Source organism: Rhamphochromis sp. 'chilingali', assembly GCF_963969265.1.
Source record: "Rhamphochromis sp. 'chilingali' genome assembly, chromosome: 20".
Classification (NCBI taxonomy): domain Eukaryota; kingdom Metazoa; phylum Chordata; class Actinopteri; order Cichliformes; family Cichlidae; genus Rhamphochromis; species Rhamphochromis sp. 'chilingali'.
Window position 1 is genome coordinate 26,755,579 of NC_137947.1, and position 19,880 is coordinate 26,775,458.

Below are 19,880 nucleotides of genomic sequence, written 5' to 3' on the forward strand. Positions count from 1 at the left end.
AAATGTCAGCGAATGCTATCTGGGACAAGGATTGTCTCTGTGCTCTGAGCACAAATAAGATCCACAATGTCTTTCAACTGGAGAGCTAACTGCCATACTTCATCCTCGTGGTTTTGTACTTTGTCACCAATCAAAACTGGCAGCAATCTCAAAAGGTTCCAGTTTTGAACGGCTTGCCCTGATAATTTGGATCCGTCAGGTTTGACAGTACATGGCTTTGTAAGTGCTTCGGATCCTTTATATTTAAACTGTTTAATGCGTCTGTTTAAAAGGGAGTATGTGAACCATTTTTTATTTTTTATAATGTTCTTCAGGTACAGTGCTAGATCATATGACACAACTCCTTCAAAGAGGTCATGACCTAGACAAGGTGGGAGACCAGGCTGGGATACGTGAAAAGACTGAAGGGTATTGAAGATGGAGTTTACCTTTATTCCTCTGACGTCTTGGATAGTTTCAGACTGGAGATCAGCAACAGCCGCGTCATACGTCTCTGGAGTGCGTGGAGGACCACAGGCATTCGGATCAGCATAAAACTCACTTCGTGTTACTTCACAGTACCTGCAAAAATATTGAGAGCAGCTGAAGTTTTCTGTAAACCCTCCTATGCAATGAGAACCCAAGTTGTCCCCAGCAATACAGTAAAGACCCCCTTTTACTGTTTCTCCATCTACATCTATTCCATCTGTCTCCAAGGATTTCAGATCTGCCAACAACTCTGAGAAAACTTTGGCTATTCCAAAATGCTTGAAGTCATTCTCAACACACAACAGGACTAAAAACATGTTATCTGTATTTGAACGCAAATGAATGGGTAAATTTGCTAATGACAGATAGACTGCAAGAAGTTTGTGCGTCTTTTTAGCAGAACCCAGGGGATTCACTACCTCAAATGAATCTTGGTACAAAATCAGTTTGAGGCTTTCAGGGTTTTCATTAAAGAACTGGTGACATTTGAAAATTTTGCCATCATATAAATCCTTAAAAATTTCTACATCAGGACCCCCAAACTGTTGTGACTGTGTATTCCTCCATAACTGTGACTCTAAAAAGCTCTTCAGGGTTTCTCCAACTGGTATGTAGTAAGCACATTTTTCTGTCATGTTTTCATCCATTCCCAATGGCACTTTCTTGGGTTCTGTGTATTTAAACATTTTTTTGAATGTTTGATTTCTGGTGTGTGTTGTTCCTAGTTGTCCCTGATGGCAAGCAGAGAACAAATCTGACTCTTTAATGCAGTCACAGATTTTAGTGACTGCTTCATCTGATAGGTTCATTTCATTTTTTAGTAAACAACTTACCTTATTAATTGTGTAGGCTTGACCCAATTCGTGCACATTCTGCATTTCCTCAGCAATAGTCTGTATAGTAGAGGCAGGAATTAGCAGCTGTCCTTGCAGTTTAAGGTAAAAGAGACACATGTTTCTGAGATAAGAATGACTATCCTTCTCTGGCATATCACTGGCTGAACTAGCAGATGCCATGGTTTCATGTGTGTTTTCTGAATATTCTGTACTGTCATTTGGGGGCTGAGGACGAGATTCCTTGTACATATCATCAATACCATCTGGGGAACAAGCTTTATGCTTCCTACACATGTGAGAAGTAAATGATGACTTTTTTGTAAACATATGCTTACAACCACTTACTGGACATGACACAGACCTGCCCTCTGCAATGTGATCGTTTAAGTGAGACACTAGCTCTTTCACTGTTTGAAAATGGCGGGCACATAATGAAACTGCACATTTTAAATCTGCAACAAGAGCTTTAGGAGTAGCTTGAAGTGCAGGTGCATTGTGCACACGATAAACATGCCCCTTGAAAGCAGAGTACGTGGTGAATGTTTGGCTGCAATTTGCGCCAACACATTTAAAAATACAACAAGGCTCATTCTTATGCACTCTGCAATGTGGTACATAGCCTCTTAATGTGACCAATACCTTTTTACAAAAGACGCAGATGATCATTTTTAGTATTTCAAAAGTTTGCCTGTGCTTTTCAGCTGAACTAGCATGCTAGCGCTAAGTTATGAGCATTAGTCTAAATATCAACTGGTGCTTTTATCTCAAAAAAACGTCGCCAAGATATTGAACTTACCGTGCAGACTTTCTGACGAACAAACACAGATCCTCAAAAAACACTTGAAATCGTATGTTTGTAATTTGTCCTAACAACGTAGTTGCTAAAAGTTCAACGTTTTCTTCTCCCGTCTTCTCTCTCGTGCTAGGGTTAGGGTTAGGGTCGTGAACTAGGCGCTCTTCTCCTCCCGCCCTCACGTCATTATCCAATCAGAGACGAGCTTCAGATGCACATTCAAAATTAGGCGCGCTCAGTGCAACGGTGAGTGGCCTGAAGTAGCTTACAGCTCTGTGGAGATGAGGCACCATAGAGATCCTATGGGAGGCACTGTAAGTTTGTTTAGCCTGTAATAATGAGACATTGCTGACCTAACCCAAAAAAGTATTCTAGTCTAAGTATCACATTGCAATTAAAAGAAACATAAAGAATACAAGCATTATGACAGAAGCATTACTTAATTGTTAAATAATAATTTCTTATTGGTTACCCTACAATAGGCTGCAAATAGCCCGAATGATTTAAGAAAAAAACATGATGTAAACAATTTTAATTGTATATTTTTATATAGCCTATAAATGGAGAGGCAACCTCTCAGGTTCACAATGACATCTTCTGTGAAAACATTTTTATTAGTCCTATCCATGACTTTGCATCATTTCATGAATCATGTTAAAAGTAGGCCCAGTACAACCATGCAGTTGTAAAGTGACTTACATATAGGTCATGTGTTTTTAAGAAAAACTGACTAAAACTGTGATTTTTACAGTATTTGCATGTCAAATTAACATGATTGTTTGGTTATGAGTATTACGGTGTTTCACTGTTTTTATTCACAGTATTTGTAGTTTTAACCAATAAATTTGATTGTAATCACACATTCATGTTGTAAATATAACAGGAACATTCTGTTTAAAGGTTTACAATAATTCACTGTGATCGAAACAGGAAAGTTGTGTTTTGGGGTTTACTATACATTTCTGTAGGGGTTTTACATGGTTTTTATGTCAATTTCACTGCCTTTTTTTTACAGTGTAGCATTGATTACGGTACATTGTATTATACACATTTCTGTTAATCCAAAGGGCTAATGATAAATATATCCATGTATTTCTAATGTAAATATTTCCATGTTTTCTTAAATGAAAAAATATTATTTATCTTAACCTGAAAAAAAGAATCTCTTCCAGACTGTAATACTTAATGCTACCAGTCGGGGGCATTCCTGTTTCATCACAGACTAGAGAAAGATAGGTAGGTGTACACGCACAAACACAAACACATGCATATCTACAAAGTATGCTGTTCAGTATTATTGCATTCTGTTTGCATTCTGTTTCTGTCCATTTAAATGTACATAAAATACATGAATGTGTGTGAACTTGTGGTGTGAAATTTTAGGAATAATTGCATCTCGTTTGTAATCACGCGTGTGTCTTAGTGGGATCAGGTTTTGAATTCCAGATGTTTGACGTGTTTTTGTGGTATTATTCCCCTGAGTAACATCTCAAACTGCAGACATGCAGAACTTCAGAAGCTTTTCTGTTTTTAGTGAAGATCTGAACTTTGTTTGTCATGATTGTGGCAGCTCTGTGGTTGATCTTCAGCGTGTGATAGATAATCCAGGTTGCTCCGTGTCAGCCCCTTTGTGCCTATCCTGCACATGTAACCGAGTCTCCAACGGAAGCCACCAATTATTGGCACTCAGCGCTCATTTCTCTTACATATCAACACACAAATACACACAGCCATGATTTCACTACTTCAAGGGATTTTACTTTGATTTACGTTCCTTTCCCGTAAACTTACTATACACATAGGCCTAACCGCTAATCTTGATCCTGGCACAAACGATTTCACTTAAGTTGATATTCATACAAAAATATGAATATCAACTTAAGTGATATTAAGTTGATATTAAGTTTATATATGAAATTCGCGATTTGGACAAACAAATCTATGAGAAGCCCGAATTATTGTATCTGGGATTTATAAACTTCTAAACAAAGATATCATCATAGACAATACTTAAGTCTCTTAACATAATAATTTACATCCCAAAAAATTTTAAACAGTAAAAGACACAGAATACCCACAAATTTAAATATTTTAACGCCAAATTTTCTCCTTAGTTTCGGCTCCGTTTAATAACTCCTCGAAAATCAGAAAACTGTAAAGATCAACCTAAATCCACCCGTGGGACAGCGTGCATGCATTTTAAAAGCTTGTCAACGGAGCCATGACGCACTAGACATTAGTCTTGGCTTATCTATACCATGAGTCCCCGTTAAGTTGTGACTGCGACAAAGACCGTGCTGCTTAAAGATGACACCGTATTTTATTTATTTATTTTATATATTTATTTATTTTATTTTCTTAAGCCGAAAATGGATATCACGATTTCGCCTTTAACTCACTGTTTCTAATCACACGTCACTTCCGTTGATTCTCTCCCGACCTCATCTTCCCCTATCGCCAAAAAAAAAAAAAAATCATCGGTCCTTCGCTTATCTTCCAACACAGAAAAATATTCACACCTTTAATGTTTGAAGTTTTTTATTATTATTATTTTCTCATCTATTTTTATCAAAACATTTCCACATATAAAATTATTACAGGAATACACTTTTTTTTCAAAAGTAACGAAAAAATAACGGAGAAGATGCTTGCTATAAAGAACGAATAAAATATACTTCTAATTATTACAAATTAAACATAAGTACTGGCGTAGACTATGATAGATATCGATAGCATATTAAACTGGAATCAAAGAGAGAACATACCTATTTATATGCAACATCATGGTATTTCACAGAGGGCTAATTTAATCCTCTCGGTGCGAAATCAAACAAGTTTTTTCAGAAAAAAAAAGATCTCTTTGTAAAACCCTGTAACCCTGAGAAAAGAAGTTGGATTTACAGTCAGGTGTGTGCGTTAAAAAATTGTACCTTCATTTTGGCTCTTTTTTAAAAACAAAATTATAAATGTGGGAAATAAAATCCAAGAAAAAATATGGCTAATTTCCTTCCAAATATGAATTATTTTTGGATGCTTCTCTGTACAAAATCAAAAGCTAAAACATAATTTGTGCAGTCACTCAACACGCAATTTGGTGTTTCTGCTCTTCTACCTACCCTTTAAGCGCCAGTTTATGTAACATTTTGGTAACGTGCATATTCATAAATTAGGATTTTTCTGCTTTTAGGTAGCTGTTATATAACCCTGTATTATGTTTACCCTGTGGAGAAAAGAAAACCCTGATTCATCCTGTTCCACGCAGTCACGAGTATTTTGGCACCGCGACAAACGAGCACTGTTTTTGCGTCTTCATCGGATGTCTAAATATGAAGCAATTCCCTGTCTGCACCAGAGAGATGTCAGGGCCTCCGTGAACTTAAAATATATTCATTCATTCATTAATTATGAGATTCAATATGGATGAAACCTCAAAAAAGGAAAAAAATTAAAATGCTCCAAAGGTGAAGTTAAAAACAAGGGAAAAAATACATAATGGAATTTATAAACGTGTGTTCGTCAAAGCCGTAACTTTAAAGCAGGTGAGAATTGTTTGAGGACTGCAGTCACCCTGGATAAATTAAGCAACATCAGCTTTGGAGAATGAAGGTGCTACCATGGCTGCTTCGACTGCCACACTCTGCGCTCCTGTGTGTTTAGACAGTTATAACCGTCTTCATGCTGTCGCTGCTGCTGCTGTTGCTGTTGTTGTTGTTGTTGTTGTCGGTCGCTTTCTTGTTTTTGCTCTTTCCTTTGGTGTTGGGCAATTTGTTGTCTTTCTTCCAGCGCATGCGCCGGTTCTGGAACCACACCTTCACCTGCCGTTCGGACAGACAGAGCGCGTGGGCCACCTCGACGCGGCGGCGGCGCGTGAGATAGCGGCTGAAGTGAAACTCCTTCTCGAGCTCCAGGACCTGCTGTCGCGTGTAGGCCGTCCGCAACCTCTTTGGCTCCGGGCCCACGTGATTTGGATTAACTGTAAAAACAAAGAACAGAGGTTTAAAGACCGCTTTAAATTTATTTTATTTATCTTACAGCTTTTATTTTGTTTTGTGTTCCGTAATGATGAGGATGGGCCTGGGTGAAGCCCCATATTAAGAATATATTTAAAATAAAAATGAGTTGATCTTTTAAAATTCTCATTCCAGATATAATCACGTAGCCTTTCCTGTCGTAATCTTCATTCGTGGTGGTCTGGGAAGATGCCCAAGAAACGATTTTGACTTTTATCTTTAAAGGTTTGTTCCGCCGCAAGCGTTACACATCAGATACACACAATAAGCTTGCTTGCCCCCCCCCCCCCCCCCCCCCCCCCCCCACACACACACACACACACATACACACAAACAAGCTGTAGCAGGGCAGGGTCATAAAACTTTATAGGGGTTGTAATTCTCGCTGACTCTCACTAAGATCGTAAATAACTCGACAACAAAAAGCGATGCTCACAAATGGACAAAACACTATACAAAGAAAGAAAGAAAGAAAGAAAGAAAGAAAGAAAGAAAGAAAGAAAGAAAGAAAAATAAAAAACATTAACATGAGAAATACACCAGTGTTATGGAGAAATGAAATGGGGAGTGAAGATCGACTGATTAAAACGTTCAGGCTACCCTACCATGAGCGATGTGCACTTTCTTCATCCACGGGTAGACAACAATGGGCGGCTTGTCTTTGCCCTGGCAGGCCGTTTTCCTCTGCACCTGAGCGGGCTTTGCGCAGGTCATCCAGGCCTGGCACTGCAGGTCACCCACGGGAAACCTCTCCTTCACGGGCCCGTCCGTCTCTCTGTAGACCGGGTAGGTTGCATCTTGATGCTGCGAGGGGTCCTCTCCATCTTGCCGGCGATGCCCCTGCAAAGAGTGTTGATAACCGGTTTGTTGTTGTGTATAGGGAGGCGGAGGGGGCTGCATGGACATATAACCCCCTCCAAAACTGCCACTGTCCTCGGGGTTGTTGTAATACCCCCCTTGTTCATTAAAATTACTGTAATCTTCTTCACATGGCGGGAACTGCGGCTCAGCATATTTACAGCTCACCACGTAGGACTCCATGATTGATTTATAGTGAGGCTGGTAGGAGAATACTAATTTTTCTTTCTCTCCCCTCTCTCTGTCTCTTTTCCCCCCTCTGGCATGAAGCCATCCTGCGGCTGTCAAATAGACGGACGGCCGCTCGGGCCACGTGACCCTGCGGCCAGCCAATGAGAGGCGACACTTTTGGTTGTTTATGGCAGACGTAATGGGATAATTTGGAGGAAAAAAATGTTCATTATAGAACTAATGAAGATTTGCTGGCCGGGTAAGTTGCTACGGTTAGGTGTTTGTGGACACTGAAAAATAATCCTGACAGTTTAAAGTGTTAATATGAGTAATTCAAATCTATCTATCTATCTATCTATCTATCTATCTATCTATCTATCTATCTATCTATCTATCTATCTATCTATCTATCTATCTATCTATCTATCTATCTATCTATCTATCTATCTATCTATCTATCTATCTATCTATCTATCTATCTATCTATCTATCTATCTATCACCCTCTGCCACACAGCCCCTATTGAAGACGCGCTGACTGTAGATTTATGACTTTTAGCTGACTGACTTTTACCCCCACAGATGGCCGAAACTGAAAAATTAATCTGGCCCATATTGAGGGACGGCGGGGCCATATTTGGCCTTGTGGCCAGTCAAAGGACGGACAACAAAACGTGGCCGGTCAGAAAGGCCTCAAATAAAAGAATGGGATAAAAGGTTCCCAGACAGTGACTAGTAGTTGGCTTTGTTCGGCCGAGGTCAGGCCGAGGTGTCCCGCTCACCAGCACGGCTTTTAAAGGAGGGGGAGAAAAATGCATTGCTTTAAAAAAAATGATGCTAAATCAAGCCGAACGAGACAAAAATGCGACGGCTTAAAAAATGAAGCTTAATGCAAAATTAGTGGAAAAAAGGGTGAAAGAGATAAGTGGGAATATGCTAAATGTGTGCCCTCACACGAAGAAAGAGAGACATAATGAGCGTCATTGCGCAAGGAATTTTGCTCTTTTGCTAAAGTGATCCCTTTAAAAATGGTAAATCGCAAATGTCAAGGTCTTGATAGATCATCTTTACACCCAGCAATCGACCATTAATCCGTATGAAATCCTTCAAGATTTCACGAGGATTTCTTTGGCTGCAGCTGCTCTCCGAGGATTTGGCAAGACTGATGCGCAGCTAAAACCCCAGTTTTACTACATGAACTACTTTTACCCCTTCCTATAATACTCCTGTAAAAAGCATTAAAGAGTTCCTATGGAGGATGTAATGCGTTTGAAGTCTTTGCCATGGCTGACAAAATACAACTGGACTCATGCATCTTTGGGCTTAATGGCTCTGATCTAATGAGTCATTTAGACAAAGCAGCCCTTAAAGAGTGACTGATAAGCAACCAAATAGGTAATAGAGTGTCAGAATATTTTTTTTCTGTGTCATGGTCTAGTGCCATTTAAATAGGCAGCTCATCCATTGTTGTTACAATGGATATTTTTCAGCCGAAGCGTTTGTAGCTTCAGTTTCTATCAGACAGTTTTTGTTCCAGCTGAGATAAAGGGAAGGTGTGAACAGATTTTCACTGAAGAGTTACAGATTTACTACATTTGTGAATGGTCTGCAGAGGTGGTGTACTCAGGGCAGCAAACAGAGTTGCATTTTTTTCATAAGCCAGGGCTTTATCAGCTCTACACCCCAGAACAAGATACTGTGCTGTGGTTCTTGTTGAGATGCTGCACTTAATATTGATTTTATGATTTGTCACTGAGCAAACCTTTACGCTACCATGCAGGAAATTAGATCCAGCGGCATGATCACAATTCATGCCGTGAAACTCAGTATGAGCAAACCATCCTGCCCGATTTGCCAATCCATTTGTATGCAGCAAAGCACAGCATCACTTCACGGACACTTTTCTGTGCTTGACACTGCACAAATGTCAAACAATCCTTCTAATCTATGAAAGTGTGGAACTGTAGGGCTGAAGAAGGACACGTTCCTTTAGCAAAGCTAGAGCACAGTAAAGAGTCATCCCTTTTTCCTCCCCTGTCGTGGATTTTGATGGATGGTTAGTCATCGCCCATAGACTCCCCAAGAACCCAATCTGTGACTGAGGCAGCTCCACACACATTCGGTTCTACAGGGTATATATAGGCGAAGGTTCACTTCATGGCTGGCTGCTGATGACTTCTTTTTGTTGTTGACAGAGATTTACACTCCTGTGCCCTCATTCTGACTTTTTTCATAGAGGCCATTGTGTTGACTAATGCTCTGCGTAAGAGTAATTACAATGCCCAAAATCACTATTCAGCCAGTCCCTTCTTTGTAAAGATGTGCGTGTACCTGTTGTTAAGTGTCATTGTATAATTTATTGAAACCATTAATGGTGCTTCAGCATGTACCTTCTGACATCAATAATTCGTTATAAGGCATAACACATTAATTCTGATACATGTGTGCAATTACTGTAAACTGGTGAGGCCATCATCCAGAAGACTAGCAAGCTCAACAAGAACATCCTGAGACTTCAGACTTCTCCTCGGGTTAAATAATCATAATGCTCTCCACATAGGCATGAATTGATTCCCTGGATCCAGAAGGTTATCTGGAACTGGATTAGTTTATGATATTTTCTTGAAAACTGCAAGGCAGTGTCTTCTAATTATTCGTATATCATTTTAATGTGTACATTTTAAAGATATGCTGCAAAATGTTTCATTTTGTCCTACCTAATATTGGTAAATGTCCTTGAAGTTAATTACTTCTAAATTGGCTCTACAGTTTAACATAAAACCATAAATTCTAGGCAGGTCAGCAATAATTCGCACAAGGTGAATTTCAGGTTTATGAAATTGGTCTTGCTGCATGAAAAATAGCTCACCTTCCACTGGAAAGAGGGCAAACAGTTGCCCATAAGATAACTGCAGCAGAGTATAGTTAATGTGAAACTGAGATGGTCACCTTGTCCTAGCCACATTCTCATTTGTTAATTATTATACAAACTGTCGGAGTTACTCTGATATCAATTTTATCGTTTGAACACAATTCATTGAAGTTCTGCAAGTGTGACTGTGAGTCTGACCCCGCTTTCTCTTCCATGTCTTTACTGAGGCATACTATTTTGGCTTTCTGAGGTAAAAGCTAGCTTATCAGAAAGACTTTGTTACAGTAGAGAAGTTTGTTACTGATGACCTCACTTTGTTAAACAAGTATGCCACATTTCTTTACGTTAAACATTAGAAATCAAGGAGGAGGCGATCTGTGCTGTTGCCCACCAGCAGTTAAAAGTTGCATGTCTTTCATAATTTAGCCGGCCAAGCTTTGATTGTAGTGTAACTGCCAAATTGCAGTTGGTCTCCTGCCAAGTTTGCTGGTAAACAAACTACCAGCTGCAGTGAAACTAATCCACATTAAAATAGTGGCTGGGGGTAATTTCCAAACTTGGCCTCAACCTCAGATTTATTGGACTGAACTGAAAATTGCAGAGAACTTGGCCCTGAAACTGAATCTAAATTTCTCATTAGTTCCTGCTGAAATACATTTATGGTGGTCCACAGCGCCTCTAAATGTTTACAGCTGAACATCTGCTGTCAGCTGCCAGTGAAGGCACCACAGTTTATACCCAACTGTATTTGAATTCAAGTTGTGCACTTGCAATTGACAGCATTAGTCATCATGTTGACTCTTTTTGCTTGTATATTAAATTTTGGGTAAGATGTATGTGTTACATATGTATTGATTTGTCTCACGTGTCAATGCTCATGCTCCACTGAGGGCAACATTATCCACGCCTTTTTTTTCCCATTCCCACACACTTCACCTCTTTATACAGTAATGTATCATTATGAATATTGCTGACGTCTGCATTGTTTTTCGAGTTGTATTGCAAATTTGGTCAAGATGCCACATAGAGTTTCTGTTTCCATTTCTTCCCCTAGGCGATTTTCTGTGCTCTGGCAGACGCTCATTCCTTGTGTTTACATGTTCTAAATTCCCATGGCTGGTTGAATGAGTGGTTGATGACAACTCCGGTCAGAACCATTTGTTGCGAAAGCAAAAAGCTCGCGTTGCATGGAGTGAGAAGAACAGCAAAACTTTATGTAGAGCATGATTGGTTTCACGTTAAACAGTGGGAAAGCTAAACAAAAATAAAAGAGCGAAGCAAACACTGATCCATAACAATTCTGATTGATTTTGGGTGAAAAATGAAACTGCAGAGTTTAGGGCACCTTTCTGCTGATGTGGAAAATACAAATGGTCAAAAAAAGAGAGTTCATTCACGTTGAACTATTAATCCTGAGTTTTTTGTTTTGTTTTTTGACTTTCATTTTTCACAATTATTCTTGCCCTCGGACACTGGCGTCATTAGCTTACACCTTTGAATGGTGTTCCCTAGCTCTGAACTTTGGTGGATTTCTTTTACAGACAACAACAACGGAGCGATGCTTCGGTTTCTCAAAGAGCATTCTTCTTTAAGAATGTAGCCTAGCTGCCGTCAGGTCGCCAGAGGGTCAATCAGAATCGTTGACCGCTGGTTCACCGTTTCATTAGTCCCCGCGCTGGACAGGCCAACGCAGGGGCTCGAGGTGGGGACCACGCAGAGTTCACGCGGCCTGCGGGAGTCGCGAGCCTATTGTTCCGTGGGTTTCTCCCTCCCTCTCTCCCTCTCTTTCTCTCTCTCTCGCTCGCTCGTTGGATAGTCTCCTCCGATATTAGGGGTTAAAGTGGGAGGATGCGTGCGTGACCGTTATTTGAATATGATCCACTGATCTAAAAGGGATTCTCTACCACATGTATGACTTATTGCTACTTTGGCAGCGGTTTAATCAACCTTCTCGTATCGTTTTTCCATTGTAGGTTGATTATTGATTAACGCTGTAAATCTGGTAGTATAATTAGACGTCTTTAATGTCCCTCTTCACTCCGGTTGTAGATTTAATTCAGTCCAAGATGATCGTCTTGGATACTTTCGCTGCAGACTTGGTGTTCATGTGATACTCCGACTACGTAATTTTTCACCAGGCTGTCTTTGCAGATCTGAATCCAACACTCGGGTCTGCAGATGATATAACCACAAGCAGCAGTAACATAAGCACTTATCCGTATAAACAGCCTATTGCCTTTTAGAAGATCGCATAAATAAATTTTCCTCTCATCCCGAGTTTGACATGAAGCCATTCAGTTGTGGCTTTTCTTTCTGGGGTCGTTTCACTTTTTCATCTTAGACAGGCTGACCGCGGGCTCACCCCTCCACCCCCGGCCCTGTGCCGGGTCAAAGCCGAGCTGAGAGCTGCTTTAACCCGGTTTAGACATTAACTGCGAACTCCAGCCCCGCATGGGAACCCAGGCACCGTCTCGAACTGACCAGTGCGATCGAGCAAAACCCGGAAAATCTGGCTGTAAATTAGTAAAACTAACTGTAAAATTAAATGCTGAGGGCAGTTTAAATGAGCAAGCACTTATGGCAAGACTGCAAAAAATATTTTTGGAATTAATGTATTATCTATAACGCCGGAAACGATCCTTTTACATTTAACAAGATACACTTTATTAACTGTGAGACTAAAATGATTTACTTTGAAATTGTTTCAAATATGGTCATTTTTCACTAAGAGGGAATAAATCAACTTTCAGTACAAAAACAACAATATTGACCTCATAATTCTAATTAAAAAAATTTATAAGCTTCTTTTTTAATTGATTTTTTAAGTTTGTTTTTTCCACAAACGCATGCGTAAAACTACAATTATATCAAACTACATCAAAATAAGACACCCCTAGTTTTAAATCCTCAAAAATCACACGGGTTGTGAACATAGCTCCCATAAATATCTGTGAACTGCACCAGTTCGAAATGGTTGCCGGTATGTAAACAATTAAATTCTTTAATTTTACGGAAAAAATAAAATGACATATTAAAAAATATATACAGTTAAGCCAAAATAAGAATAAGTAACACACACACACACAACAATCCGTCTTCAGAAGACTGAACTCACTTTTAAGTTAAAATGTGAAAAAAGATGCCTCAATTGCAAAATTTGTTGTTGCAGCTTAGTGAGGCTCCCCTCTCCGCAGTCGTAACCATTATTTAGTTATTTAAAAGATTAATGTCCCTGCTGCCATGTATTTTTTAAATTGTCATGCCTCTCTTGAACGGAGTGCCCAGCTGTGAGTATAATCAAAATTTTCCCCTTGCCATAAACCACTGGTTTATAGTTCTCTTCTGGCTTCTGTTTATAGCCTATAGGGAGCGGGGCTTGGCGTTAGAGAGATAGCTGTAAAATTTAACATCTCAACAAAGACGCCATAACTCCTGTTATCTGATTGCGTTTACATATCCATACAAACATGAGCCGAGCAACGACAATAGTAAAATCATTTTGAATGCGCCAAACAGAAGTGTAGTTCCCAAGCAAGCGACTGGTTAGTTTTGCATTATTGCACTTCTCCAGCCTGATTAAATTATTCCACAGGATATTCATATTAATATTATTATGATTTGTTTTATTATTGATAATAATAATAATCTAAATGGGAGGTTATATTTTCGAAATGTACACAAGCAAGATAATCCTCAACATATGGAATAAAGCCGCCTCAGAAAGGATGCAGGCTACCGTTTTCCGATTTAGGAACACACACATATGCCACATGGAAATCGTAAACCCACACACCCACACACACACACACGAGCACGGATATAGAGTTTCATGTTAAGGACTTACTACAGAGCACGTTAAAAATTCTGACTACTGTTATCTTTCTTCCAGAATCAGAGGAACAGCTTTTCGGCATCAATCATCTGTCCGCAATGAGCTGAATGCAGACAGCAACATTAAACCTGTGATCCTAAACAGTCCCCCACTGAAAGAGGGTTTTTTCTCCTTGAAAGAGGTGTAAGTGGATAATTTTGTTTTTGAAGAAAATCATATATATTGAGTACTGGAGTATATACCGGCAGTTTCAATATTAGATCTGAGACAATATAAAGCAAACAAATATTTCTTCAGATTTCTTTCTACTAAAACACGCCTTAAATCGAACTAAATGGGACAGTCAACATTTTTCTCACAAATTCGATGTAAGTTTACTTTCAGTCCAAACGTATTTATTGCTTCAGTTAATTCGATTATATATTGGACTACAGGTGGCTCTCTGAACCGCTCTCTCACTCTACCAAGGGCCCTCGGGGGTCTCCCGACCACCGCTTTCATTCGGAGATCACTTCCCCCACCCATGTTCTTCCTGCCCCCCTTGCCCCATAGTCATAACTTCATATCTGCGCCAAATATGAAAAACGAAACACACTTACTTGCTCTGTCCTGCTCTCGCGTTAAAACGCGATCGTTCGTTAGTGTAGTGTAAAATCCCGTTAGAGCGGATCGAAGCTGAGCGTGGAGACCGTCTCGGTTGTTTCTCTCAGCAATACAAAGCGCATTCTGTTGATTTCGGACAAATATCGGCTACCAATCCCATCTGGCCGCCTGTCGGCTATTCTCTCTGAGTTATATTTTGGGGCTTGTCAAAGCTCCGGCAATAAAACACACTTTATTACCGTCACGTGCTCAGCTTTTTTTTCTTGCAACTCCCACAAGGGTTCATAAATTATTAGGCCCTGCACCAGAACCACTTTATTCGATAATGGCGCCAAAGGAAAAAAAGGGGAGCTTTAATCTCTGGGGGTTGTGCTGTTGGAGATTTAAAAATTAACCGTTTTGTGGTCTTTTTTTAAATATAAATATATATATATGCGTTTTCCTTCTCACTTAAATGTTCTTTGAATACGGGTTTCTCAATTTATTGAAGCTTCAAATCCTTTTTATCTTTCATTTCTAAAATATATTGATTTTTCCCCCATTTTCAATCTAACGCCTTTTTTTTACCATTAAAATTTTCTTTTAACAGATACATTTTCGTGCATAAAATACTTTGTGTGCGTAAAATGGGGAGTCTGCATGCTGTCACTCCCATGAGACTCATGTGGTTTGCACTGCAGTGCTTTCCTCTAAAACAAGCAGAGACTGAACGCCTTTTGCATTTTCCGGATGTGTCTGGAATGCTGTTTGGAGCATTTGTTTCCTGCTTTGATTTCCGTAAATGGGGAGCAATAAAGCCATAAAAGTTGCTCTGTGAAAACAGACTGGACACAGGTATGCTTGCTTTAGCAGCTTTGCGGCTGCTGGGCACAAACAAGACATTTAACCAAATGTTACACAAGAATCTCTCTAATGAAGTAGCAATGCTTCAAAAACCTAATAACCGAACTTACTGCTACTAATAATAAGAAGGAAAAATATGAATAACAAAAACAATGGTAACAATTGAGCCTAATTCAAACACACAGGCTACTGGTGCGTACAAGCCAATAACACTTCAATAAAACGCATTTCATCGGTTCTTTTAAACATATCGTTATTCCTAGTATGGCAGATTTTATTGATTTTAGTTTTGGCTTATTCCTTCCTTGAAAAGATGATGCACAATACCCTCAAATATTCAACATTTGGCTAATTAATAATTATGAATCATATTAGGCCAAACTTTCACTGATCAACAGCGTTCGTGCGCGTTTTGTATAAATCTTTCCATCACTGAAGCTTTAGTGGTGCTTTTAAAACCACAAGCCACTTGACTCCCTGATTTATAGCACCTTGGCTTGGCGTCTTGCCTAATGACTCCCCCTAGCAGCTGTAACATAAAATCCCATCCAGACCAAACAAAATGATCCCGGGACACTAAGCGGGAGAAAATCCCCCTGCTCCAGGTGCATTCAATGTAAGTGGGAGAAAAGAACGTCATAACGGGGCTGGACCGTGAGGAGGATGAAGATGGTGTTGCTACCCCAGTCTGAACAGCGGCTGTTAAAAATCCATAGAGCTTCAATTTGTGCAGCTAGCTGAGGCCATTGTTTAAAAATGTCATCCTTGGGTCTCTAACGCCATCTAGTGGTCAAACGACACCGAATAGCGCCAGCTCACATGTATTCGAAGTCTGAAAAGTACATATATATATATATATATATATATATATATATATATATATATATATATTTTTTTTTTTTTTTTTTTTTTTTTTTTTTTTTAAATGTGCTACAAATTTGATAATGCTCTTGGGCTTTGTGTTACTGGCTTTTAAAAGCCGTTCCCTTTTCTGTCTTGAATGAAGTGGGATTAAACTGTCTCCTGTATTTTTCTATCTATGTGTTTGTTAGCACTGTGATAAAGGTGGATGGATATTTTGCAGTATCTGCAGTGTGCGCTGCAGTGTGCATTGCCAATTTCCTGGCAAATAGCACCCTCTGCTGGTTAATAATAACATTAGCACTCCAGGCCTAGCAGTTCCCCCAAATTGGTCTATGTTTTTGTCTAAGTTAAGAAAGTTAGATGACAGGATCAATAAGGCAATCACTGCTTGTAAATAAGTATTTGCATTCAGTGATAATGGCCAATTTAGCCGAACTGTGTGAATGCTGGGAAATAAGGGCATTTTATAAAGAAACACATTGTTATTTAAATGCTCAAGCATGAGCTGAACTGTGCCGAACACCAAATACGAGCCATGACAGAAGGACTATTAAAACAGAAATAAACAGCAGCCTGCATGATCAAGCCTGAAATTTGATAGTGTTTAAGCAACTTAAACCTCGATGTCTGCCGAGGAAAACTGTGAAATGAAGCCCCCTGGACAAACCTGCGGTCTGTTTTTGTCTTCAAAAACATCCAGTTGAAACTTGGGTTTTTGCACTGCACTGCAAAGAGAGAGAAACAGGCATGTTTTATACTTCACACACACAAACTCATCTCACACATCTTTGTCATTATTTCTCAGGCTTTCTTTCTGTCTGTCACAGGCTTTAATTTAATGTCTGCCTCGTTCTCTGCGTCACTATCTCCTTTTGTCTCTTTGTTTCTGTCTTATACGCATTGACCGCACACACACACACACACACACACACACACACACACACACACACACACACACACACACACACACACACACACACACACACACACACACACACACACAGAGTCTTTGCCGCATTGCAGTAGGTTGTAAATACTCAGTGCCAGCTGAGCTTGAGTGAGCAGCACCAGTGAAATACTGTCTTTGTTTCTCTGTATCTCTCACACCCCGCCTGCTGCCCTTGTGGGGGAAAAAAAATGTAAAATTCAAAAGAGGGAGAAAACACTGTCTTTCTGTCTCTTTGTCTCTCTGACACTTGCCCTCATAAAAAGGGACATCAGCAAAAACAAAAACATGGGGGAAAGCATTCCTTCTGTATGATTCTGCCCATCTGATTAAGTACACTTACAGGGGAAAGAAGCAGAAATTGAATTTCTGACATAAAGACCTTGAAAAGTATCAGCACTGAGACAGATGGCAGAACAAGCACTAAAGATAACATGTAAGGAGATGATATTTTGTGATAATACTGCCAGATAATCCCCTGAGAATGAAAAAAAAAAAAGCTTTCTGGGGCTATTTTTGCAGTTTGCCTCACAAGAGCCACCAGGTGTCCTGTTAGTGTTGCACCCCAATGGTTCATGGAGCCATTTACAGATAAACATTGCATTGATGGCTGAAACAGACAAATATGTATGAATATTGGGCTAGCATATGCATGTGCACATTGTCATGTGATCTTAAATGTATGTTAAAGACTCAGAGGAATCAGGCCTTATCTCACCGTCATGTACATCATGTATATTTACAATTATATTATTGTTTTACAATATAAATTTTAAATGTATAGTATTTATATAGATTCAAATGATGCATTTTTCATATTTGATTTAGGGTAATTAACCCAATTCAGTTATATGCAAATATGAAGGATGCTGCTTCTCTCTTTTTCCCTTATTTGTTTTTTTATTTTTTTTTTTTTTTTTTACAATAGTATTAATATTTGGTTTCATCATTTGGATAAAAAGAGTTAAAGAGGAGTCTGTTTCAGTCTGTTTCTTGTGTGTACAGACAGACCCTGAAGCATTAATACCATCATTACAAATTCAGTTATTTAGTAAGGGTGCACGGTTTTGCACACAGTGCACAAAGTTAAAAATTTCTGCAGCATAACATGAGAGCTTATTGAACCTTGGATATTAGTCGGCAGAAAAACACAACTACTGTGAGGACTCAATTACATTGCTGAATTACATTCTGGATAGTTCTAGATAGTAAAGAATTAGTCAGAAGTAGTACCTGACATCATCAGTCTACTGGACTCCATTTTCTTCCACAGCATTCTGAAATAAGCAGGAAAAAAAAGGAGAAAAAGAAAGGATGATTAAATCAGTCAGAAATCAGCGCAAATAGCACGAGGCTTGTAAAAGGCCTACACATAATGAAAAGAGTCTAAAAATACGTCTCATTTTCAGCACTGCTTTCTTGACAGCCTGTTGGTTAGAAACTTGTCTTATATGTGTAAACAAGTAAAGTAAACCGTACATATGACGTCTTAACGTTCAAACGAAAAATGTAACGAGTTATTAAAAAAAAAAAAACAAGACCTTAGGGTGAGAACAGTAGAGAGACAAAAATAAAAAGTGAGAAATTGTTTACCGTCCATGGAGGCGCGCGGATGCCGAGAAACGCTTCTGTGGTGTCAGAGCGCGCGAGGCAAAGCTGTCGGCACACTGCACGCGCACACATGACAGTGAGCGGCCAATGGCGAACAGGGTCAGGTCGTAAAACGCTTTTACGACCTGTGAGTTGTGCAAAGAGAAAATTGGAATTTGTGGCAGCTGGGTGCAAAAGAGAGCCGCATTTCCAAACAAACAAACACGCGCAGGCAGGGCTCCAGATAAATCTAAGAAGCAGTTTTAAGAAGGTTTAATCATTATTTATTTAGACCACCATCATCCGATGACCACCTCTGATACTAGCTGTTATTTAACCCTTAAAAATATAAATGTTGTAAGAAAAAACAAGTCAGCTCCTTTAGGCTACATTACACTTACAGAACAAAACGGAAGGCCCCAGAACCTTCAAATATAGGCATCTTGTAACTAGAATTTTAGCTATGACGGCAACAACCTGTCTGGATACACAGTTTATAGTTATGTATTGATGTCGGGTTCGCCGCAACAGGAATATCAGTGTATTTTATTGGAAGATTGGAGTAATTAATAACTACCACAATTTCGGCCCACATGCAGCCCAAACGTCGTAATATTAATAATAATAATTTTGCCTTAATTAAATTTGTTGATTAAATCATTAAACTGGCTTTTTTTTTTTTACCCTTCTTCGGAGACGACTACACAAGTGTCTATATATTAGTATTACTGCCCTTCAAAATACTTTGAACTCTGGCTGGACTTCAACCTAATAAATAAAAATAGTTTTAATAGCAACTATAAACTTTTTTGGCGTCAGTTTACACGTGTGAAGACAGCTTAACTTCTCTACTGAAATATTCATATTCCTGGCTGATATCGAATAGCCCCAAAATATGAGTGGTGCATTAACTTTAAGTAATTGTAATAACAGAGCTGCTGAATGCATCACGTGTACTTTTTTATTTTTATTTTTTTGTTAAACAACACTAATTTTTTTTTTTTTAACAAGACAAAACAAACAAAAGTAAAACACTAATTACATTCATGGGAGATCTCCAGACCTCCTTGTGTTGGTGAAAAGTACAATATTAATAGTGTAACATTAATATTTTAGGCTAATATTGATAGTATAATAGTAATATTATAGCCTACAACGCTTTGTTGCAGAACAGCTCTCATATTTACCCTGATTT

The 19,880-nt window shown here is 39.1% G+C and overlaps 2 protein-coding genes across 4 annotated transcripts in view; both read right to left on the reverse strand.

Annotated features, from left to right (window-relative positions):
• The window catches only part of LOC308388194 (uncharacterized protein), an 8,528-nt gene extending 4,054 nt beyond the window's left edge, over window positions 1–4,474 (reverse strand). For 2 of the 3 annotated variants that reach the window (XM_080868760.1, XM_080868758.1), the window contains exons 1-3: window positions 2,101–4,474; window positions 1,302–1,361; window positions 429–561 (exon numbers count right to left, since the gene is read on the reverse strand). The gene's annotated coding sequence lies outside the window, so the exon portion shown is untranslated. The other variant, XM_080868759.1, reaches the window with a different exon arrangement.
• A 478-nt stretch (window positions 4,475–4,952) lies between these two features.
• Window positions 4,953–9,207, reverse strand: LOC308388195 (homeobox protein Hox-D4b-like). The gene is made up of 2 exons (XM_080868761.1): window positions 6,713–9,207; window positions 4,953–6,070 (listed from the first exon to the last, which is right to left on the reverse strand). Exons 1-2 carry the CDS (start codon window positions 7,146–7,148, stop codon window positions 5,751–5,753), a joined length of 756 nt encoding a protein of 251 aa, XP_080724887.1. The 5' UTR covers window positions 7,149–9,207; the 3' UTR covers window positions 4,953–5,750.
• Between the last annotated feature and the right edge of the window lie 10,673 nt (window positions 9,208–19,880).